The sequence below is a fragment of the Eleutherodactylus coqui genome, chromosome 2, assembly GCF_035609145.1.
Source record: "Eleutherodactylus coqui strain aEleCoq1 chromosome 2, aEleCoq1.hap1, whole genome shotgun sequence".
Taxonomy (NCBI): domain Eukaryota; kingdom Metazoa; phylum Chordata; class Amphibia; order Anura; family Eleutherodactylidae; genus Eleutherodactylus; species Eleutherodactylus coqui.
This window is the reverse complement of record NC_089838.1, coordinates 133943605-133968467: the sequence shown is the minus strand read 5'-3', so window position 1 is coordinate 133968467 and position 24863 is coordinate 133943605. Positions and strand designations below refer to the sequence as shown.

The following is a 24863-nucleotide window of genomic DNA, read 5'->3' as shown; positions in this document are numbered from 1 at the left end:
GGAGTTTGATGGGTTTGATAAGAATAGGATTGTGTCGTCTGCGTATAGTCCTGGTTTGCTTTCATGGTCTGCCCATTTAATACCTGTCACACTGGGGGAGTTTCTTAATCGAATTGCCAGTGCCTCAATGGCTATGGCGAACAAGGTCGGGGATAGAGGGCATCCTTGTCGGGTGCCTCTTGTCAGTTGGAATTCTGCCGATGGGATACCGTTGACTATAACGTTTGCGCTTGGGGATTTATATATAGTTTTGACCCATTGTCGGAAATTAGGTCCGAATCCAAAGCGGATCAAGCAAGCTTCCAGAAAAGCCCATTCCACCGAGTCAAAAGCTTTTGCCATGTCAAGTGATACTAGGGCCCAGGGCATGTTGTGTTGTGTACCTAGTTGAATGGCTGTCTGGACTCTGCGGATATTTATAGTTGTGGATTTTCCTGGCATAAAGCCCGTCTGATCAGGGTGTATGATGGAGAGGATCACCTGATTCAGTCTGGTGGCCAGAATTTTGGTTAGGATCTTGTAGTCTGCATTCACCAAAGATATCGGTCGATAGGAGCCGCAGTCTGCAGGGTCTTTTCCGGGTTTTAGAATCACTACTATTGAGGCTTTGTAAAATGAGGTTGGAAGTGTTTTGTCTAGTTGCGCTTGGTTTAGTACTTCGAGGAGTTGCGGGCCTAGTTGTTCAAAGTATTTGCGATATGTCTCTATTGGGAGACCATCGGGGCCTGGTGATTTGTTGAGGGCCATTTCTTGAGTTATTAGTTGGATCTCCTCCAAAGTGAAGGGCGCCTCTAAGAGATCGACCTGCTCTTCGGAAAGGGTTGGAAAATTTAGGTCGCTTAGATAGTTCAGAGTGTCTGTCGTCGTGTTATGGGAGGAGGAAGTGTATAGGTTAGCGTAGAAATCTTTAAAGCTATTTGTAATGGATGGGGCGTCGGTGACCTCTGTTCCATGTTGATTTTTAATCTTGAGGATCGTGTTCGTATGGTTTTCTCGTTTTATGAGGTTGGCGAGTAGGTGGCTAGATTGGTTTCCTAGTTCAAAGTAGTGCTGTTTGGCGAAGAATAATTGGCGTTTGGCTTTGATGTGTATTTGTTGTTTATAGAGTCGGGATAAATTAAGCCAAGCTGCCTTATTGGCTTCGGTGGGGGTTGAAATGTATGTTTTTTCGGCTTCTAGGGTCTGATTTTCTATCTCTTTATCGGCTTGAGACGTTGTTTTTTTAATGTATGTGATGGCAGATTTGAGGAATCCTCTAATATAGGCCTTGAGGGTGTCCCATTTCAGTGCTGGGTGAGTGTTATCTTGGTGGGCATCCATAAATAGGGAAATGTGGAATGGCATCTGGTCTTCCGTTCCGATAAGTTTGAGCCAGAATGGGTGTAGCTTCCAGGTGGGCCTTATTTTCATTTGGGGAAATTTTAGGGTTAATAGAATGGGGCTGTGGTCTGAGATGCCTCTCGGGCAGTGTGTTATGTTCGTGAGGTATATCGCCAATTCTGTGGAGCTGAATATATAGTCAATTCTAGTCAGCGCGTTGTGACCCGGTGAGTGGCAGGTGTATTCTCGTTTTTCGGGGTGGTGGTGTCGCCAGAGGTCAACCCATCCGACACTCTCAATTAGTTGTTTTAGAGGGGAGTTTGAAGTAGGGGTGGGGTTAGAGGGTGTGTGAAATTTGTCTTTCATAGGATCCATTATCATATTGAAGTCACCTAGGCAGATTACCTCCGCCAATGGATAGTGGTGTGCGAACGCAATAGCAGTTTGCAGGAGGTGGAGATTATTATGAGGTGGGTTGTATATAGATAGGATTATGTATGGTTTGGAGTCTATTTCTCCGTATATGAAAATAAACCTTCCTTCAGGGTCTCTGCGGGTGACGATTGGGTTCCAGCGCACCGACTTATGGATTAATACGGAGACGCCCCTAGAGGAAGAGGTATGAAAGGAGTGGGAGGCCCATTGGACCCATGGTTTTGAAAGGGTGTCGGCTTTTTCTCTGATGAGATGAGTCTCCTGCAGGCTAATGACGTGTGGATTCAGTTGTTTGATATATGAAAATACTATTCTGCGTTTGAGTGCTGTGCCGAGTCCTCGGACATTCCAGCTAAGACATTTTAGAGACATCTTTGTTTGCATGGGTGTAGATTTTAGCTCCCATATCCATGGTTTTGGGATCGGGGAGGTTGTTGGTGGATGTAAGGAGAGGGGTTGTGCGGACGCCTGTTTGTGAAGAGTTCTGGTGAAGAGCAGAGCATAACAACTCAACTCTATAAACATTGACATCTTGCTAAAATTATACCGCAGATATCAAAAATACAACAAAAGTAGAGAAGTTGTGGAAAGAGGAGGAAGAGGAGGGAAGACAGGGGGAGAGACAGGGAAATATTAGGGAAAAGGAAAACCGGAATGAAAAAACAATTTAGCTACACTCTGGTTAGAAGTAGCAGTTGTTGTGTTGTTAGGGGGGGGATTCTGGATGGCCTTTAAAGGCTTAAGAATGACCGTTGGGCTCCAATAGTAACTTTAGAGGTGTCACGGTCATGTTGCGCATCGTCTATGCATAAAGGGATGTTGAGAGTCCAGATCACGACAAAGCTTAGAGTCTTTCCAGCGAGTGTGGGGGAGGGGGTTGGTCATCCCTTAGAAGTTTCGGCATGCATCTCCAGCCACTCCATGGCTTCCGTGGGGGATTGGAGGAAGACCACCTTTCCCTGGGCCATTATTCGTAGGCGTGCAGGGTATGCCATTGAGTAGGGGATCTGTCTTTCTTTAAGTTTCTTTTTCGCCTCTATGAAGGTGGCTCTTTGTTTTTGTAACTCGGCCGAGAAATCGGGAAATATGGAGACCGTTGTGTTGTTATACTTTAACGGGCCTTTTAGTCTGGCCTGACGTAGTGCTGCATCCCGATCCCTGCAATTTAGAATCCTTACTAGGAAGGGGCGCGGGGGGGGGGGCTCCCGGCTGCGGTGGTTTTGCGGGGACTCGGTGGGCTCTTTCTACTGTGAAGTGGGTAGAAAAGGTGTCTTCTCCCAGTAGCGTTTTGAGCCAGGTTTCTGCAAATGTTTCTAGGTGCGAGCCTTCTGATTTTTCGGGCAGGCCTATTATGCGCAGGTTGTTACGGCGTGAGCGATTTTCCAAATCGTCTGTTTTTGATTGACAGAATTCTATTGCTCTTGTTGCTTTTTTGACCGCTGTGGTTAACGGGCGCAGTGAGTCTTCTGTGTTAGAGACGCGGTCCTCCATTTCCCGCATTCTGTCACGCATGTTGTGTAGGTCTTGTCTTAAGAGGGAGACGTCGGATTTAATTTAGTCTAGGAGCTGACGCATAGTGGGTTCTGGGTTTTGCCCCGTTTCGCTTTCGAACTCTTTCGCTTGTGTGGGTCGTGTTGCATGCGGGGTGTGATCAGGGGTTTCAGAGCGAGAAAAATCTTTTAATCTTTCGGCGGCGGAGCCGCCTTTCGCCCGTGTGCTCATGTTAGAAGTCGTTGAGTTGGTATGGCGGGTTATTGTTGTAGTATAGACGGTGTCAATGCTTGCTTGTAGAAGTCAGAAGTTTATATCTTGTATTATTGTGGGCTGTAGCGGTGTGCGGGTTGCGCGGGGAATAACAGTCCGCTTCCGTCACTGCGGTTCAGAGACGTTGACGTTGTTTGCTACGGGGACTTTTATTTGTGGTCCCGATGCAGTAAAGTCCGTTCACAGGAGAGCAGTAGGGTGGTCGGTCCCTTGGTTGTCCCCTGGGGGGGGGGCAGGGTGGTCTTGTTGTGTCGTGTGCCCCCTATTCAGGGTCTGTGACTGTGAGGGGTTTGTACAGTCCTGCGTGTTGTCCCCTGGCCCCCCGCAGAAAACTTACGGTTTCAACGTCGCCGGCTCCGCAGGGCCGGTTTCGAGGGATGGTCTTTTCCAAGATAGTGCCTCGTGTAGTGTGGTCCGGCAGCGGTAAGGTGGTCCGGAGCTGGAGCGGGTCGCCACGAGAGCCTCGTCAGGGGTAGCCGGGTCCGCCGCAGGCGGCGGTGGATGCTGGCAGAATGGCTTTGTCGCCCGCTAAAACAGGAGCGGGTCAGCACGCAGGTCCGCGCACGGTGCGCCCCGGGGTGTAAGGTGTTCCGCTATATAGCGGTAGTAAAGTTCTCGTGCGGTGGGTCTTGCGGAGTGTAGTCCCCGGCGGGTCCTGCGGCAATCACGCCGGTCCGGAGGTGCTCTGCGCCTCCCCCTCAGGAGCCAGGAACCCGGTGGCAGCGCTCCGGAGCAGAGGCAGCGGCTCCGGCTCGGGTGTGCAGGGAGCGAGCTGCCCCCACCTCACGTGCAGGCAGTTTCGGCAGGGGGGGTCGCCCCTACCTGGCTCGGAGTCAGCGTCGGCCCCCGCAGCACGGAGACAGCGCAGCGGGACGTCGGTGTGGGTGAGGCGGCGGAGCCGGTCCCGATCGTCAGGGGGGTCCTCCGCTAGGTGGTGGGTGGGAGAATGTGGGTCACCAGGACTTCACCGCAGCCGGGCGACAGGTCAGGATGGAAAGGTAGTCCGTGTGCGAGGCGCGGGAAAATGGCGGGCGTTGGCGCCCTTTCTCTCCCGTGGCTCCGTTAGCGGGATCAGAGGTCCGCACCCGTCTTCAGTCGCGGTCCAAACCGTCTCTGGGGGTTTAGGAGCCCGTTGGTCTTGGTTGAGTCGTTCTGGTGTCGGTTAGGCCAGGATTTTAAAGGATTTTATTGTTCCCCCTGGGAAGCACCTCTTATGTGTGACTGCTCATGCTGGTCGCAGGCCACGCCCCGTAAAGTATTAGTTTTAGGGTGTGCATATTTATGCATCAACATTATTTTAGTTTTGTGGTTTTTTTCAACCCTAAAAGATTTGCAGCTTGTTTTCCAATGGAATTTTACAGATAATGGGTCACATTGAAGATGAAAACAAATCTGAAATGATTCACCTGTCTCAATTTTCTTAACATAACAAAAACATGGGATTTTAACATGAGGTGTGTAAACCTTTTATATCTACTACTGTGGTTCCCGCAAATAAGCCCTACCCTGATTTGGGGGGATTTGGGGGGGGGGGGCGGACACTTGAAATATAAGCCCTACTCTGAAAATGAGCCCCAGCTGAATTACAAAAAAAACCCCAAAACAATACATTACCTAGAAGCTGTGGTCTGTGTCCTCCCTCTGTGTCCTCTCCGGAGCTCCGGCATTCTTGCTTGTAGTCCTCAGCCACCAACAGAAGATCAACTCCTGGTTCCTGAATTCATAAATCCCACCTCCAGGAAGCGATGTCTCTAATTGGTTCTTGAGTGCTGCATTGATTGACTGCATTGAGTGCTGCTGAGCAGCGCACAAAAAAACAGTCACAGCCATCGCGTTGTATATGCGAGATTTATGAATTGGCTGAGCTGCATTCATCTTTGCCTCTCTGGCGGCGATAGCGATGTCTGCTGCTGCGGAGTGAGGAGAAGTCGCCGCTGGGGATGCAGAGACTCCACTGAGATGAATTACACTCAGCCAATTCAAAAATCCCACCTCCACAACGCGATAGCTGTTGATTGGCTGAACAGCACTCTAAGAATCAATAATGTAGCAAGAGATCCCACTGATGTATTACTCTTTCAGCATAGATTTGATATTTTAGTTTAAATTGTTGCAAGGAGAGAAGCTTTGTGACATAGACTAAAAATAAAATTCCATTGGTGGCTCTGGAACGTGGCACCCAGATCATTCTCTCCTCTAATAACAAGTATAAAATCGTGAGGAGAGAGGTCATCCTGCAGGTTACTTATTGCACTGGGAAAGGCCTTTAATGATCTTTCCAAAGGTTGAAGATGGCTAGTCTAGGGAAGCAGGGAAGTGTTTGAGTCACAGATATTTAAAGAACTCTTTGTGGGAAAGGTTTGATTTCTTGCAATCTGCTCAAATGATTTGAGTGGTTTGCCAGGGCAAACTTCTTTTATACAAGATTGTATCCTTTTCTATCCAAGAAGAGAATTAAGAATCTTGTGTTGAATTAGTGATAAAGGTATATTATTTAAGCAAATAGGCCGCATAGACTGTGACCCAACCAGTTCTTGCCATATTTTAAGATCAGTAGTAATCACAGGGAAGGTTATAAAGTTAGGGGAAGGGAGTTGGGTGGAGAAGCATAGGAGGGGTACTAAATTGTTTGATCCTGTAATATCTAATTCAATGGATACCCATAGTTTGGACATGTTGTTAAGCTACCGGTCCCTTCTCCATTCTAATAAGGACACTTTGCAATAACAAGCTAAACACAGGCACACCGAGCCACCCTTCCTAATTGGGGCAGTGGTTTGGCTGCTAGTCTAGGCTAATAATTCAAACACATGAATGATGTACAGGTGGGAACTGAATTAGGTTTTTTCTAAAGTGATGTATAATTTTTTGGGGAGGAGCATCTTTTTAGCTGTCACAATGTGAAGTAGCTAAGAGGTGGAGACATTAACAAAAATACTGAGGTCTTTTTTTAGTTGTTTTGGGCAAAACTAGTGGTGTACAGATTAACTAAAGGGAATGTAAGGCTGATTTTAAGGTAAGAGAAATTATCATTCATTCAGGCAAATAGAGAGAAAGCCTGAAAGATGTTTTTTACTTCTGGAGAGATTCACATATTTTAAGATCAATGATTCCGAGTAGTGTTTCCCAAACTCCCAGCCTCACAACCTCCCAACAGGTCATGATCTGTGGATATCTTATAGAGAGAAGACCTGTGGCAATGTCTGAGACCCTGACAATACTATGGAAATCCTGAAAAGCTGACCTGTTGGAGGGTTGTGAGGACTGGAGTTTTGGAAATGCTGACATTGACTCTGTAGTAAGATATCTCACCAAAGGTTTTTTATCTTATTTAAAGTGTGACTGACATTTTTAAAAACGTCTGACTAATCACAGAAATATGTTACAAGTTTTGATCAATTGGGGTCAGGAGTCTGTCTTCAGCTAGCGCATTTCTGCTGTTTCATTTTAGCATTTGAATGGAGATTATTGAGCTTCTCAATCTCTACCTGCAGCGTCCCATAGGGTGACCCCGGGCACAGGGCGTACGTTGAGGAGCTGGGGGGGCAAGATGCTGGCTTGTCATGGCGGCACTTACAACGCTCCCTCCCGGAGCGTCACACATAGCCTCGGCCAGGGCTCGCCCTAGGATAGGGATGCCCAGTAAACTGGAGAACAGAGACAGCAGATGTCATCGGTATGACCCTCGGTGGTAAATAAATGGAGCCACAGACAGAAGTAACGTACCTCAGGTCCCTGGGAATGATCAGGACCTGGCAAAACTTTACTGGAATAACTTCTTGCATACAAGGCACAAATGACAATGATTTGCAGTGCAGGTATTAGACAGACTTGAGAGTACCTCTACCTGGTGATCCCAGACTTCAGGACAACTGGGTGTAAAAACAAATAGGTGTACCTCTACTCGGTGATCCACTAGATCCGGTCGGCCACATAGGAAAAATGAATAAAGAGTACCTCTGCACTAGGCCTTGGAAGTGGTACCTGCTTCTTGCTCACACTCTCTTTCTTCAATTGGGGCTTACTCCTCTCTCATCTCTGGAACATACACTCTCAGGGAACATCTCTTCTTCCTCCATTCTTCACCACATGAGGGTTGAAAGTACCCCATGTGGCTGGCACTCTGAAGCCTCAGGAATCCAGAAGAATCTCCGAAGAATGGACTCTTTCCCACTCTTACACACTCACATTTATAGCCTAACTCATACCACGTGACAGGACATAAATTGATACATGTACAGGCAATTCCCAGGCTTTTGTAAACACTTAACCCATCACACCCTGCAGCTGTGCAATACATATAACACAATAACTAGACAGGTTTGCACAGCACAGCAACACAAGATATGATGTGTATGACATTATGGAGGGGTCCAGGAATGTATGTACTGGGCCACTACACACCTGTACCATAGAACTGAAAGGAGCAGCAGTCTAGCATGTGTTCCATTGCTCTATTAATAGGGGCATTCAAGGTCGCAGTTCTTGGATTTGCTGGACTCCTAGCAGTTGGCCCCCAGCGCTCAGTCATTTGTCTCCTAACCTGTGGAAGGGTATGAATGTGTTTTGTGGTAAAGCTCTTTTAATGTCCAGCATTGCACATTTGTACAATGTTCTGATAGAGTAGCATATTCTCCCACACTTTTGTATTTCAGCATGAGCATAGTTTAAAAACCATTACATTTTACTGTTTCTTAAAAAAAAAAAAGCTAAAAGCTTCTAGGAGAGAGTGAGATATATATTTTTTTAAGTAGTGGTTCCACTAACAAGTAAAATAGCTGCATTTTTACTCTACTGAATGAAGATAGATCATTACTTAAATCCGGACTCTTCAAACCACTACTCTGTAATCTAATAACAAGAAAATACCTTCTGCTCTGCTGCCAGACATTTACTATTCAAATCCTACCTTCTTTATGATGACATAAGTTCCTTCTCCCCATTTATTAATATCAGTGACCACACTGTCTATACATGTAATATGAGGCTTAGAGGTCCTGTGGGCGGTCCTATCAGTGATTGACAGCTATTTCTGTATGTGCACTCCTACAGGGAAGACTGTCAATCACTAATAGGACCGCCCACTGGACCTCTAAGCTCGGAATCAGCAGAAAATTAACTATAAAATACAAGTTCTACTGAATCTTTCCCCATAAAACTATCTATCAATCTGCTCAGCTCCTCCTCCTGTATAACATGATGACTGTAGATAGACTGCATTTTCAATGTGGCAGACTTCCCATCAAGGATTGAAGGCAATAGAATAAAGCTCACCAATCACAACCTGCTCTGGTAAAGATACCTTTTTGTTTACAATGCATCCCATTTTGTTCATTCTACATTTTTGTTAGTATGAAATTCTGATAAAAAAGTGTAAAAGATGCGCAGAAATATTATTTTGGCAACTGCAAGAGGATTGAAAAATGGGTACATAAGAATCCATCTATCAACCCCATGTGAGTTAATCAGGCCGTAGTAGCCATTACAGATGCCTGCTCATCTCTTCAGCAAATTTGTAATGTTGGTAATTCTAAAACTGTCTAAGTGAATGAAATTACACTGCGGATATCTGAGGACGTGGTCACTATGAAATATATGAGAGCCACTAGAAGTTCATCTAACTCTTTAATAAGGTCTAATTCATTTCCAGTTCGTCGGCTTGCTGCATTTAATGTGGTGACCCGATGGTAATAATATGTTGGAGCTAATAAATCTTGTTCGATGCATCAATAAAATAACAATCTCTAAAGAGAAAGGCAATGTCCTATCATTATTACAAGCTGATTATTTTTCGGGCAGGTCATAAATAAGACATTCATCTGTGGAAGTTTATGTGCAATGCAATTTGTAGAGGGCAATATTCCGCTTTATTCAGTACTTAGCTGTGATGTTCTGCTGAACGGTCTCACATTCTACTTAGTCATTCATATTTAACATCTGTTATTGGGAAAGTTGGGGGACAACTATGTGGGAATCCATCATTTGTCATACTCCTGAAAAGTAAATTATTCTAGTAAGGGCGTGGGGAGTGCATGAATAGACAGATTTGCTATTCAGGAGTGTAGGAAAGCGTGAACGGTCATTGTAGACTATTGGTTGTCACACAGATTTGTCACACATGTATAACTATATGTAGTTGAATTGCATTTTTCTTCTTCTTAAAGAAAACTAGTTGAAATTTTTGTTTTTTCATTGCCGGGAATGCCTAATAAAATAACACAGTATGAAGATTGGAAGTCAGTGTAAATCTGCTGGTGATGCTGTATTACGGAGTGTGTAGATTGGTAGAGAAATGGCTGATTAATTATGGCTCTTGACATAGTGTGGCGGCGTTTTGCTCCTGGGCAAACAAATTATTACTTGGTTACTTGGTATCTAGGTCACTTGAGATGTTATTGAAATATGAAAGGACAATGAATTTTTTATGTATGTCTTCAGCTTATGAAGCAATCATCTCAAGCCTTACTTTTTCTGCTTCCTGTCAATGAGCTTTGTTTGACCTCTATTTCCCCGTGAGTTCACTAGGCACCATCAGTGGTCTATCTTCACAATGACTCTTCTATTACAGGACAGACAGACCTACAATTCAGAAGACCTTTCTCTTATGTTTCAAAAAGTTTCCTTGGGGCCTCATGCACATTTCCAGATTCAGGATCAATATTGTGTGAATCCCAAACACTGCGCCCAGTATTAGCTATGGGTATGTCTGTTGGCATACAGGGTCACTGTACTGGTCTGATACTTGATTGTGCTTAAATCACAAAGATTTGACTCCGAAAATAGAGAAAATACTTTACTCAGAAATTGACGGATGGAGCAGAACAGTGGCAGGCTGAATGGTTTGGGGATTGGCAGTGCCCGAGGCTATATTTACACTCATCACAATACAACATGATCCTGTGTAGATCCCTGCCAAAGCGGGAAGAATTCCAACCCTGGGGCAATATCAGCCCTTCCCATCCCATATTTCACGTTGAAATATTTGAAGATGGCAAATGTTCCGTTGAAAAATAGTAAATATTCTAACATTTGGTCCACATGAACCGTCTCTGAGGACCACACAAAGTTTTTAGTTGTTTTTTTCAGTTTCTTAGGGCTTACTCACATGAGCGTATTTGCGTTGCATATTCCACATATAATACGCAGTAGTAAAACCGCATTCATTTCCATTCGCCCATTCGGACCTGCATTTTTCTTTTGCATGCAAAAAAAAAATTGGTGCATATTACGCATCAAAATAGTTCATTGAAATCAATGGGAATGCACAAATACGTAGCGAATACGCTTGATACATGCATATTCACTGCATATTTGCACATGGAATCGATGGACCATTCTTGCACTTGTTTTAGCGAGCCTAAGTACTTGCACAAAAAAAGCAACACACAGGGAATATGCATAGTTCGGTCACGTAAATACGCTGCGCATTTATGCTACCGAAATACGCAACACGCCTGTGAGAGTGAGCCCTTAGAGTATTCACATAGTGAAAGAACAAACAAACTGGTAATCACAGAAATTTGCATCCATTCTGAGGTTACGTTTACAATGGTAGGGGCAATATGGGCCACAGACTCAAAATCTGGGATTTACAATGGGCTGGTAGATACAAATACGTAAAATGCGTCCATGTTTAGCTATTTCAAAAACCATCATTTCTGTAGTCATCTTTTTTCATGTGTATATCCAGATCAATATGGAATTGCCTTTGAAGGACGATTAAATTCCATACATATTGACATATTTCTGTCAACTATTTTCTTTAGATAACTGAAACATAGCTTTTCCATTATCCGATCAATGGTAATGTTACTAGTCCATACCTATCCCCATGGCATCTGTTACTGAATTCATTTCTTGACTGGCCATACATTGGGAGATTCTAATGGAACAAATGATGAAAAGAGATGTGAGGGCCGTCTCTCTAACCTCCACGACAGTAAAATGATGCTTGGCCGTTTCCAAGGGAAAATGTGGTCTTTATATTTTGTCTTCAAAGTTAATAAATCAGGTTGATGTGTCTGGGTGGTCAGCGGAGAATACGTTCAGGTGCTCATCATAAATCTATTTCACTTCTGCTTATCCCTGAGTTGTCTTGTTCAGTGGTCCACTCTCTGTTTGTTTCCCTGAAGGTTAGTTGAGACGTTCTGTATCGCACTTCAATCAGTATAAATCACGGACAGATTAGCTTTCTTGTGCCTTCCTGCCATAAATCTTATCGCTTCAGGCAGACGCTATGTAATGGGTCTTCCTACAAGCATCATAATGAAAGTTCAACAAATGGAAGGTGATGTCCTATCTCATCGGCACAATGATAGTTGTAGCAAAGAATTGGACAGGACGGCACGCCACGCGTCTCTATGGGAAAGCAAACGTACTCCCTCTCATGCAGGCTATGCACATGACAAAAGCTTACACCATACTGTAGAGTTCATAACCGGACATACTGCAGCATTTTATGCAATAAGGCTCTATTAAGATTATCATCATGTCTAACTTTCATAATGGAGCCATCGGAGATGGAAAAAGATAATTTTTTTCAAAAATCCCGGTGAATCTTGAAGGACCTCATGGACGTTAAATGGGGTCAAGTTAGGGCTCTGCATAGATTGTGCTGTTTTTGCCAGCAGAAATACTAAAGAGGATGACTGAAATGCAAAGAGAAGCTCTGAAGACAAATATGAGCTGAGCCTAAGGGCAGGCTCACACGAGTGTCATTTCATCATGTATTACGGCGCATAATATGTGGTGAGTGGAGTCGATGTACTTTCATTGACTCCATTCACCGCATATTATGTGCCGTAATACACGATGAAATGATGCAGAGTAGAGATGAGCGAGTATACTCGCTAAAGGCAATTGCTCGAGCAAGCATTGCCTTAAGCGAGTACCTGCCTGCTCGAGACCAAAGGTTCGGGTGCCGGCGCAGGGGAGCGGTGAGTAGCGGCAGTCAGCAGCAGTCAGCGGGGGGGGGGGGGGGGGGAGAGGGAGAGAGAGATCTCCCCTCCGTTCCGCCCCACTCTCCCCCGCAGCTCCCTGCCCGCCGCCGGCACCTGAACCTTTGGTCTCGAGCGGACAGGTACTCGCTAAGGGCAATGCTCGCTCGAGCAATTGCCTTTAGCGAGTATACTCGCTCATCTCTAATGCAGAGCGATACGCCTGCTCACCACCGGCTCACACAGAGGTAAAATGCTGCATTATACGTGCAACGTTTTATGCCCACACTCGTGTGAGACGGCCCCAACGGTTCATTACAAAGCCACAATCATTACATCTGGTTTGATATGTGAAGAATACCCTGATTGATTCTGCATACAACACATGGATTTGAATAAATGAGTAGTGGTAGTTATAGGATGGCACATTAAATATGACTCCTGCCAAAACGGGCCAAAGAAATCTCGAGAACTTTTCTGGTTTCTCAGCAATAAAAAGCTGCTTTAGTTTTCTCATAATTATGTGGTACCATTAAGATAACATTTAGAAATACTTTTTAATTAGTATCCTATTATAAGGGCGTCACTAGTACCTATCCAGGATAGGTAATCAATGGTAGATCAACGGGGTTCCATTGGCAGGGTTTCCTGGCCAAATCAGCTGTTCTCTGGGCCTGTGTGCTTGTGCACTAAGGTCATTACTGCAGGAAGCAGACAGCTCCATTCCCACTGCAGTGGCAAAACTTGGGATTGCAGATCCAGCTTGCATTGAAGTGAATGAGAACTTGGCCTGCAATACCAAGTCTGGCTACTGCAGGGGAAACAGAGCTGATCAATGAAAATCTATGTACTTTTATTCATCGTGTATTTTATGCACGTAATACACAATGAAATTACGCGTGTGTGAGCCTGCCCTAAAGAGAAAAAAGATTTTATTTATATTAAGGACACAAACATGGAAGTGAACATGTCTTACTGTATGTTTAATAAATTCACTAAATGTAGATTAAAAACATGTAAAAAGTTGTATAAACAGTCCCTTGCTGTTGCATGTTGTGTCGGTGTATAGGGAAAGTCTTCTTTATATATCTACTAGTAATTATTAGGAAATTATAGTACCAGTGTTTCTGGTGGCGCAATGTGCCACACAGCTGTGCTACACGGTACATCCATTATGATCCCCACACATGATACACACAGCTCTAGTACATCCATCCTGATTCACACACACACAGCTGTGGTACATCCATGCTGATTTCCAGACATCACCAGCTCAGCAGATTGCTGGATGCAGTGATCAGACCCTGGTGATCCCAGACTCCACGCACGCAGGTGATCACATGACGTTGACGTCATCACAGGTCCTGGTGGCTGCTGTTGGCTTATCCGGTATACATTACTTTCTACCAAACTGCACAATGGCTCCTCCCACATCAGTGATGTCACCATAGGTCCTTCAGCCCACCGGATCTCTCTTACCAAACTGCAGAATGGCACCTCCCACAGCAATGACATAATCGCAGGTCCTTCTGCCCACCGGATCTCTGTGGTGGCAGTAGGTCAGTGTCTTCTGTCAGGACTGCTGAGTTGTGTCTGAGATAATAACGGCTTAGTTGTATTCTCATTTTGTTATTTTTGTCCTCCCCTTCCAAGAGCCCTAACTTTGTTGTTCTTCTGTTGGTCAGGTTCTGTGTTTTATATATGTTGCAGAACCTGTGATGACGTCACCATGGGCAGAGCATGAGAAGCACTCACACACAAACATACATACTCACGGTCGAATGGTCCTTAGTAGTTTGATATAACATTGTGTTGGTCATTTTACACAACGTGCAGCAGCAAGGGACTGTTTATACAACTTGTTACAGGTGTACTTTAGTGAAGCTCTACTTATCAGTGCTTGTGCCAGTGTGTTTTTTTCTGGGATTCTGCGTTGTAGTGCATATTTCTTGTGTCTCATGATGTGAGCCTCCCTTAAGATATAAGGTTATTTGAATTGCATGAGTGAAAATGTTAATAGCATTCTTAAATGTTCCTATAATTCATCCTTCGTAGGGAGAACGGCTCTGTTTAAAAGAAATCCTAAACGCACACCAGTCTGATATTACTCTGCAATGATAACAGTGTCTCCAGACTTTGTTTTTTTTAAACATAATGGGGACCTCAGTGTACTAAAAATAACCCAGTAGAACTAATGAAGAAGGAAGGCGATTTCAAACCTAAATTTAAGATGCCTTGAATCTTTATGGTGAACTTTTTTAGTACTCCGTAGGATAAATAAAGGGTTGGAAAATGTATAGATTTCTTTTGTTTTGCCTTTTACTATTCATTTTCTTTCTTTTTTCCTTTTATAATATAATTGTCTCTAGGTATCTCTACTACAGAGATGTAGTTCAGTGCAATAGTCATACATTTATATTTGAACTATTTTGCATGTGTTCTAGTTCCAGCACTTTTTGTTGGAAAGCATACTACATGTGAGGCCGGTTTCACATCTGCGTTGGGATCTCCGGTCGGAGGTTCCATCGCAGATCCGGCTGAAAAATACCAAGAAAAAACGTTGCATGCAGTGCTTTCTCTGCCATCCATAAGCTGGGTGGAAAGTGAGCAGACCCCATTATAGTCAATGGGGTCCGCCCGGCGCTGTTCAGTTCCATCCATAGATGGAACCTTTCGACCGCAGGCATTCCATCTTTCTGCTCCCAAAGTGGAATCCCTGCCACAAATTAAAAACAACTCTGAGTCTCACATTCTGGAACTGTTCACTAGAGAGGTTATCGAAAAAGAGAGGCCTTATGGGTCCTTTAAGGCTCCTGGGCCCGAGTGCAACCACATCCTCTGCATCCCCTATAGTTACGCCCTTGGGTGGGGTATCACTCATTCACATTTTTCTTAGGCCCATGTAGGCCACATTGGATAACAACCATGTATATAAGTATAAATGTCCTAAAAGGACAAATATAGAGACTAATACAAATACATTTCTTGTTTTTACTAGAAATGGCAAAATAGCTTGTCTTTTGTCATTTTCTTGGTTTCCATCTGGGGTTGGCCAACTCTGTTTGGTCACTTCTTCCCTCCACAGAAGTTGATATAGAGATTAGCATAGTTGGACATTTTAAGCATTGTTGTTAATCTGTCCCCATACCTCCTTTCTGTGAAGGGATTTCCTAATGAACTTCTGACCATTTACCTTATGGACTATGAGAATTTGCATGAACAGTTACATGGGTTGTATTTATGGATTGTGCTATGAAGGTACTTTCAGATTATGCATTTTAGATTTAACTTGCTTTATAAAGACTGTATCTCCGCTTTATGTGAGCGGATCATTTTACTGCGTCCAAATTTAGTGGCTTTTGATATCCTGGGGCCTCCTAATAAACCAATAACACTTACCACTTATTAGGTGTAGTTGTACACACTAAACGGACAAAGTGCTGATTGGGAAACTGGAAAATCGCACTCCACATATGTTATCCCCTTCTCAACAATAAGCATAGATTGAAACTATCACACTTACTCACTCTTGGAACTTTTGTTTGAAACCAATGAACTTTTGGGGAAAAAATTAAGAGGCTGTGCTCACCTCCCGGCCATCAGACTCTAGACCCGCCCATACTACACACTTAGCGCTAAAGTTCTCAGACTACATTGCTAGATGCTCATATTTTGGAAAGGGAAGTACTTACATGACAAGCCTCCTTTAAACCCATACTTTGGTGTTTACCAAACAACTGGACATTTACCTGGAACCTGATGTTTTTCCTTTTAGAACTAAGTCCTTTGTCATTCTTCATTGACTAGAAGAACACTGAGAGAAAATGAATCTAAAGAGAAAAAATATTAGTTAGGAACACAAGGAACTGCATACGTTACTGTAGACTAATGGAAAAACCAATCTGCTTTACTACATTCAGCGTGTCTGTGATGTTCCCATAATGCATTAACCGTTACTTTGCAACGTCCGTGCGATGCGCTACCTGTAGTTCTGCTTCACTGGTTTCCTTGGTAATGAAGATGTTAATAAATTAAAAGATTAGTGTATCGCAAGCAATTAAGCATCCAATAAATCAACTCAGCGTGTAAGTGCTTGAGTCATGGTGTAAAGATTTTAATGACTAAACAAGTCCATGTGCATGAATAATTAATATGTGATTCATTTTTATATCCATGCTTCGTCTTGGTGCAATCAGCTAATCGTTTTCTGTCATAGAAATTGTACTGCTGTGTCTTTTCAACTCCTTGAATATGCCTTCATAACATTTCTTTCTGTCATACACTTGTACAAATATGATTACGGATAGCATAAGGCTTAAAACAGATATAACAGCATCCTTGAATATTATGAATACAAAGTAATCCTATGCGATGGAGCCCTCAGTTAACTTATACAGCACTTAGTTTAGTAACTGATTCCAATTATTACAGCTATGAATCCAGAAGATAATGTGGTATCAACTCAATATAATATACTGCAACCTTTAAAACTATTCCATTAATGCTTCCAATAACTAGGATTGCAGCTGCATGGGGCTCTTCTTCAGAAGATAAGATGCATAACGCTACAGTAGCTATGCTCTTCTGTCTGGCACAAATGTTGGAAAGGGACAGAAATCTGTTCGAAGGGACACCAGAGTGGTCTCCATTTGGCTAATGAAAGCCTATGGTTTCATCCAGAGTTCCATCTGGATGCTGTTTTTGGCATTTGAGATGAAACCCCTAGGCGGAAACACAGAGCAGAGACAAAATCCAGTGTGAGAGAAGCCAAAGTTGCTTTAAACATGTTGCTCTGTATTTTAGAACATTGAAAGGCTTTTGTAAGTTGAGCAAAAAAATTAAAAAGACCAATGGTTACAGGATCTGAAGTTTGGCCATTCTGCACAGTTTGTGGACACACTTGCCAAATTTATGAATGCTCAGATCCAAATGAGGCCCGTAAAACGTCACCCCTGAGCACAGTCAGTCCAGTGCATGAAGAAAATCCTTCATTTTAGACCAGACCAGAAGTTCAAAGCAATCAGGCTAATCAGCCTACACCATAAAGACATCTTCGTTGATCTATTCTAGAGGATGGGCAACAAGCAGAAAGAACCTATAGTGTGTTATGCCTAGTGAATTACATGATTCAGAGATTAAAAAGCCACTTCAGCCTTTGCACTTGACATAGTTTGTATATTAGTTTTGAAATAATTAGGCACCAAACAAAGGACTACTATAAGTCATAGTGTTTTACTTATAACACTGTTCGGGGTCTTCTGTAGATATTTCAATCATGTACTCCTTAACCACAAAAATATATTAGATAAATAGACAGATAATATATCTATCTATCTCATATCTATTTATTATCTATCTCATATCTATTTATTATCTATCTCATATCTATTTATTATCTATCTCATATCTATTTATTTATTATCTATCTCATATCTATTTATTTATTATCTATCTATCTCATATCTATTTATTTATTATCTATCTATCTCATATCTATTTATTATCTATCTATCTCATATCTCCCTATCTATCTCACATCTATCTATCTCATATCTATTTCATCTATTTCATATTTATTTATTATCTATCTATCTCATATCTATTTCATATCTATTTATTATCTATCTCATATCTATCTGTCACATATCTATCTCCCTATCTATCTCCCTATCTATCTCACATCTATCTATCTATCTATCTATCTATCTATCTATCTATCTATCTATCTATCTATCTATCTATCTATCTATCTATCTATCTCACATCTATCTATCTATCTATCTATCTCACATCTATCTATCTATCTATCTCCCTATCTATCTCACATCTATCTATCTATCTATCTATCTATCTCCCTATCTATCTCACATCTATCTATCGATCTATCTATCTCCCTATCTATCTCACATCTATCTATCTCCTATCTATCTCACATCTATCTATCTATCTATCTCATATCTATCTATCTGTAACAATGTAACATAACACTGATATATAATATAAATGTGTTATGTTACATTGCCTACATTTAGAGCATAACTGCTTCTCGTGAAAGGTTCTTTGACATTATATCTACCAATACATACATAATCTTTCCTTTACCAATTCGACTATATGGCCCTTAATATTGGATCAGTTTTATGCTCTTCAAGTAATTTCATTTTGTGCACAAACAAATTTTGACTATGGATTTAACAAAAGATTTAATGTTTGCGTTCCCTTCACTTTTCCATATTGTAAGACCATGTACATTCTAAAGCCCCAACATCTTCAATGACATAGTCCAGTAGCTATCAGCACACATTTGGGACAAGAGTTGTCCCATTTAAATTGAACAGAACTGGAGGGTATTTTATTGCTGACATTTAACAGCAAAGCTTAGTAAGCAGTAACTGATTTTATAACCGTACGATGCCATTTCAAACACTATTACATCCACTCACTCCAGAATTGATTGCGTTCTAGAACACAGAGAGCCCGGTAGCGAAGTGTTGGGAGCATCACTAGAAACTAGTCTAGCCTTCGGTGATTGAGAGCATTGCTGCGCATGGGATTCTAACCTTCATTAATCCACACATGGCTGTTTCTGCTCAAGAGAAAAACTATATATTTTCTATATTTTAAATCACTTTGCTTTCAGTTTTAAAAACACATAATTTTTATGTGTAATGTGCGCATACTGCCTGTTTACAGCAGGTAAAGTGCTAGCTGCTCTGTGTGCCAGTGAATATATTTATTGCCTCATAAAGCTGCTTATTGTGCTTTGAGGGGATACATGCTGTAAAATGCTAGATAAACTCTGTTATAAGACAATACTAATGGTAGAATGTCATTAATAAATACTAATGGTCTAGTGACCTGATTATCGCTAAATATGTACAACCTTAAGTATCTAACTAATAGAAGGCTATTGTAAGAGGTGTGCGGTAGCTGCGTTCTCCTATATTTCAGTGCGTAATATGTAATACAGTGTAGCTTTCAATGTCAGGCAAGGAATATATCATGCGTCATGGCCTTCAGTGGTAGAGTATATGAAGTGGACGTACTGTGCCAGATGCAGTACATTAGTGTAATACCAATAATGAAATGGATGGTTATGTTTGTATTCAGCAATCACGTGGGTGGGTTAAAGGGAATTTCCGGAGCACTGGCCCATATGTGCTGATTTTATTTATCTATGTTACCCAATTCATGCAAGATTATGTATATTTCTGGTTTCTATAGTCTCTAGGGTGTCTTATAATATAATTATTTTTATTATATGTAAAACACCAAAGCACGAGATCATGGTCAAGGTCTTTAGCCATGGCACCAATTGTGCCGATTACCACTGGAACCATAATTGCCGCTTTGTGCTAGAGATGCTGTATGTTGGCCAGCAAATATTGGCCATTTTCTATTGTTCTTGCTCATCGACCCTGCCATCACCCGGTATAGTAATGTTGACAAGCCACATCCTTTTATTTTCAATGATGGTGAAATCGAAGATATTATGGGCCAAGACTTCATATGTTTAATATACAGAATTACTACAGTATTTTTGTGATTTCATTTTGAACCACTTTTTCGGAATTCTGCTCCCACCAGTTCTCTGTTTTGCGCAGATTGTAGCTTTTGCCAAGGTTCCAAAGAATCATCTTTGCCACCAAATTGTGTCTTTGTTCTCGGTTTGTGAATTTATTTTGAGTACATGGCCGATTTGTTTCATCAGCTTCTTTAGAGAGTCGGCATTTTGCATCAGTAATAAATTTTTCCACCACGACTTTTATTACATTAGTCCCAATCGCTTGTAGTTGTTAGTAGTAGTATGCTCATGTTTTCGAAGCGATCGTTAAATGCCTTTATTTGAAAGTAGGTTTGCAGTAATGTGACATGGAAAAGCATTGCTCAGACTCTTCTACTGATTGAAATTGTTCATTTGAGACAAAGTAATTATACCCAACTCAACTGCATGGCCAGCGCCTTTCTTTTCCCCTGGTATCTGTACAATAAGCAGATATTACATTCATTACACTGCTATTATACCAACTGTTTGGGCGTACCCTCATTCAATCAGCAGCACTGGTGTATTTTGTGAAAAATCACACGGTCCAAATCATGCTTGTCTAGGCGCTTTCCCAGCATGTTTATTTCCTCCATCTAATAATCTCTTCTCATGATATGGCTAATTTAGTTTATCATTTTAGTTTGACTACTGCTGCAACGATTCTGGCCTGGTTTGTGCAAAATATATTTTTGACCCCACGAAGATGGGTTTTTTTTCTACCATTGATCTTTGGATCGCTTGTTAATACTTGTAGGGGGCGCTTGAAGGCCGTTGTGTACCAGAATCTGTCTGTCTGTCTATCTATTTATCTCTTACGTTGGGCTGACTCTAGGATGCTTTCTGGATCAGCCCCCTCCATGCAGTTCTATTTTTTACTGCTTCTTTCAGTTCAGTCATTTGCATGTTGGTGTTAGCTTTGATGGTATCAAGCCAGTGCTTTCTTTGGCAGCCAGGTCTTTTTTTGCCGATGACCACTGTAGGTTTCTAATGAATCAGCTCGCATTATGTGGCCGAAGTATGAGGGTCTCTGTTTCATAATTTTGCCCTCCAATGAAAACCTTGGTTTGATGCAGTCCAGGACTGTTTTGTTCATAATCTTGGTGGTCCAAGGAATTCATAGGAGTTTCCTCCAGCACCAAAGTTTGAAGGCATCAATTTTCCTCTGGTCCGTTTTATTTCAGTGTCCAACCTTCACAGTTATAAGTTGTGATTGGGAAGATGATTGCATTGACCGTCCAGCATTTCGTTGCAATGCCTATGTCTTTGTTTTTCCAGATCTTATCTATACTTAACATTGCACTGTGGCCTAGTGTGAATTGTCGTTTTATTTCAGACATGTTACCCCTGGAAATTTAGGATGTCTGGCATCTATCAGATTGGACCTGATGTTCAAGCTGATAGGTTTCCTTTAAAAGTTCACAATGGCATGAATCCTCCTCATGTTCTTTGAATACTTGACCAAGACCTCCATCTGCAGTTGTAATGCGTTATACTCTTGTGAACAATTGAATGTCAAAACTTTTTTAAAATGCTTTGATGATCTGAAGACTACTTTGAAGGGTTTATTTTGACATTGCTTCAATATAAGCCATTTTGTTCTGGTTTGTCCCAACTTGTAAAGACAAGGATTTTAATAAAAATAAACTATTTCATTCCCTAATACAAACTAACAGTTGTTCCAAACCAGAGCTTTACATTGCGTTTTACGTCCGTTGTTCCTGTACTTACTAACCTTTATTCCCACCGTCTACAATCTGTTGCCTGCAAACTAATATTATTTTATGGTATATTTTTAGGTTTATGTTTGGTAGCGTGTGCCCGTAGAAATTAAGCAAATTGTTCATCTGTCATAATAGTTTAGTGTAATCTCATTTTAAAAGGAACATGTGTTGTACCATATTTATAATGGCAGTACTAATTGTATATTTTTCTCCTCATTACATTTTTAGATGTACTCAACTCTAGGGGCTAGGGGAAAGCACTGTTTCTTTTTAGCTACAGAGTAGCAATTTAAAATGTCCTAGTGTCTGTGTTTGTGATTTGATGGTTAATGGCTGGATATTTGACCGAAAATGTAATTGCTTTGTATAGGACATGGATGAGTTCTATTGAGTTGCAGCGGGTTAGGTTCACACAGGGCAGCTTGTGATGCGTCTTGTTGTTGGCCAAAAACTATAAGAGAAATGTCAAAAACTACATTAAACTGTCCTGTGTGAACTTGGGGTCACTTCATCACAGTTCAAATTTATTAAAAGGGTTTTACTAAAATTGCAAATTATCCCCTATCTATTGAGACCCCCCCCCACTGATCCTGAGAATGGGGGTCACACTGTGACCCTGCAGTGATGTCATACTTAATGGAGCTCCAGCTCCATTGAAATGAATGGAGCGCCAACAGCGCATGTTTGGCCAGCGCTCCATTCAGTGTGATGTCACTGTAGGTAAGAGGCAAAAACGTAACAACATAGGACTAGAGATAAGCGAATGTACTCGGTTCGGGTGTTTTTGGACCCAAGCACCGCTTTACTCGGACGAAAAGATTCGGGGGGCGGCGTGGTGGAGCGGGGGGTAGCAGTGGGGAACAGGGGGGAGCTCTCTCTCCCCTCCCCCTCACTCCCCTCTGCAACCCCCCGCGCACCCCAGACACCCCCCGAATCTTTTTGTCCGAGTAGTCAGTTACTCGGAAAAAGCGGTGCTCGGGTCCAAAAACACCCGAACCGAGTACGTTCGCTCATCTCTACATAGGATCCATGTTCTCTGGATTGGTGGAAGTCTCAGTGGTGAGACCCTCATCAATCTTCAAGATATCTCTTATTCTGTAGATAGGGGATAACTTGTAATTATGGTTCAACCCCTTTAAAGTATAAATGACTACTGAAGAGAGACCAAATTAAGTGAAAAGCGTTAGTTCAGCTATATTAAAATAATAATACTAAATTGAAGACCAGGTAATACGTTGTTTAGGAAGTAATGCTTTGGCTTTGTTTCCCTCTTATATACAGATTCGGTGTCTACAGCATCCGGTCCACTTTTAGTTGAAGTTGCCAAAACTCCAGGCTCCAACCTTGGAGTAGCACTAACTACCTCGATGTACTGCAGCAAACAGGTCATTGTTATTGACAAAATCAAATCTGCAAGTATAGCTGACAGGTAAGAGCTCACAAAAAGAGTTTCGGCTGTTTCTTTCCTCTTCACCATGAACTCCCTTGAATAATAAGTAAATTAGCAGAAATTTATGACTGACATTTTACATTTGTGCTTTTAATGCAGTTGCAGAAAACATCTGAAAAGATGTCACCATAAGCTGTAATTAGTGTTTGTCTTAAAAGTTCATACTAAGGATAAAAATAATAGCAGAAAATGAATTCCAGCTTTAGGATGTTGCAAAAAAATCACCTATTTGCAGGAAAATGCAAAGATCCAAAGTAGAATCCCATTCAGCTTGGCATACGTATTTCAGACGAAGCCCTTAAGGGGTTATCTCAAGATCTAAAGTTATCCTCTATCCACAATAATGAGGATAACTGTCTGATTGATAGGGTCCCACCACTGGAAACCCCACTGATCACAAGAACAGAGTTCTAAATAGAGTGGCGGTTGAGTCATCTCTTTGGGACTTCGTAAGATTGCAGAATGCTTGCACTCTTGTTGCTTTCAATCTTGGGATAACAGCTTTAATCATAGCCTACCGCTATAGCTTTACGGTATGATATATGACTTTGTCTGAAACGTTAATGCCAAGCTGCATTGTTTTCTACTATGGACCCTATAAGTTTGCTGAAATAAAACCTTTTATTTTCTGTTACATCCTGATACTGGTATTCCTTTTCCACACTTTTCTTCTGTTGCAAACTGGTCTTCTATTCATCCTAGTATAGGTGTGCGAATAGAAAGGAAGTGGAATGGTGAGCTTACTATACCTTTGTTTCAGAATCAAAAGGAATGTAACATTCTTATGTATTTTGGATGAACACGTTATGGAGAAGTCTATTTCTTTGGTATTTTGTATTCAGGTGTGGTGCACTTCATATTGGGGACCACATCTTGTCCGTGGATGGAACAAGTATGGAATATTGCACATTAGCAGAAGCCACGCAGCTCCTAGCTAGCACCTCTGAAAATGTGAAACTAGAGATTCTTCCCTACCATCAGACCCGGTTAGCACTAAAGGGGCCTGATCACGGTAAGATGATCAAGTATTTTGTGACCTGTTATCATGTGTCCAATATATGTTATGTATCTTTTTGTCACTGTTGACTGATGCCTGCAAAGAGACACCTACTGCGGAATGCTACTGTGCAATTATTGTTGATGCATACCTTTTATTATGGTAATTCAAGCAATAACATCATTGCTGTCACATTGTGAAGTTATAGTCCTAGGCATCATTCAACATGATAGCTGAAGAAATCCATGATGTGTGTCCCACAGTTGCATGTAAAAGCCCTTAGGTCATATTCACAAGGCTGTGTCCATGTTTGGCCTGTGAAAATCAGGCACAAAATACATGGCATAGCACACAAACACCTGTCTGTATGCTGTGCTCATGCTAAGGGACCTGCTTTGGCACATGGCCCAAAATACAGCCGTCGGCAGGGGGTCCTAAAAGCAAAATTCCAGTATGCTGGACTACAATGCCATTTTAGTTGCCCTCTAACATGTACAACATGGTTCCATGCAGAAAAAATACTAACTTTATATACTTAACCAAGGACTTGCATACTAGAATGGTTGAGCAGGCAATGGGGAATAATGTCACCACTGTATAAAGGAGACTCTGCTGACATCTACCATTAGGCTTCAGCATGGTCTCTGAAGGCCATTTTATACCACCACTTACCAGTATTGTTCTTACCACAGTT

The 24863-nt window shown here is 42.0% G+C and overlaps 1 protein-coding gene across 12 annotated transcripts in view; it reads left to right on the top strand.

Annotated features, from left to right (window-relative positions):
- The window catches only part of GRIP1 (glutamate receptor interacting protein 1), a 447093-nt gene that overhangs the window by 373977 nt on the left and 48253 nt on the right, over positions 1 to 24863 (top strand). For all 12 annotated transcript variants that reach the window (XM_066591593.1, XM_066591600.1, XM_066591598.1 and 9 more), the window contains 2 exons: positions 23004 to 23151; positions 24015 to 24184. In XM_066591593.1, the coding sequence (XP_066447690.1) occupies positions 23004 to 23151; positions 24015 to 24184 (318 nt within the window). The remainder of the gene's footprint in view (positions 1 to 23003; positions 23152 to 24014; positions 24185 to 24863) is intronic.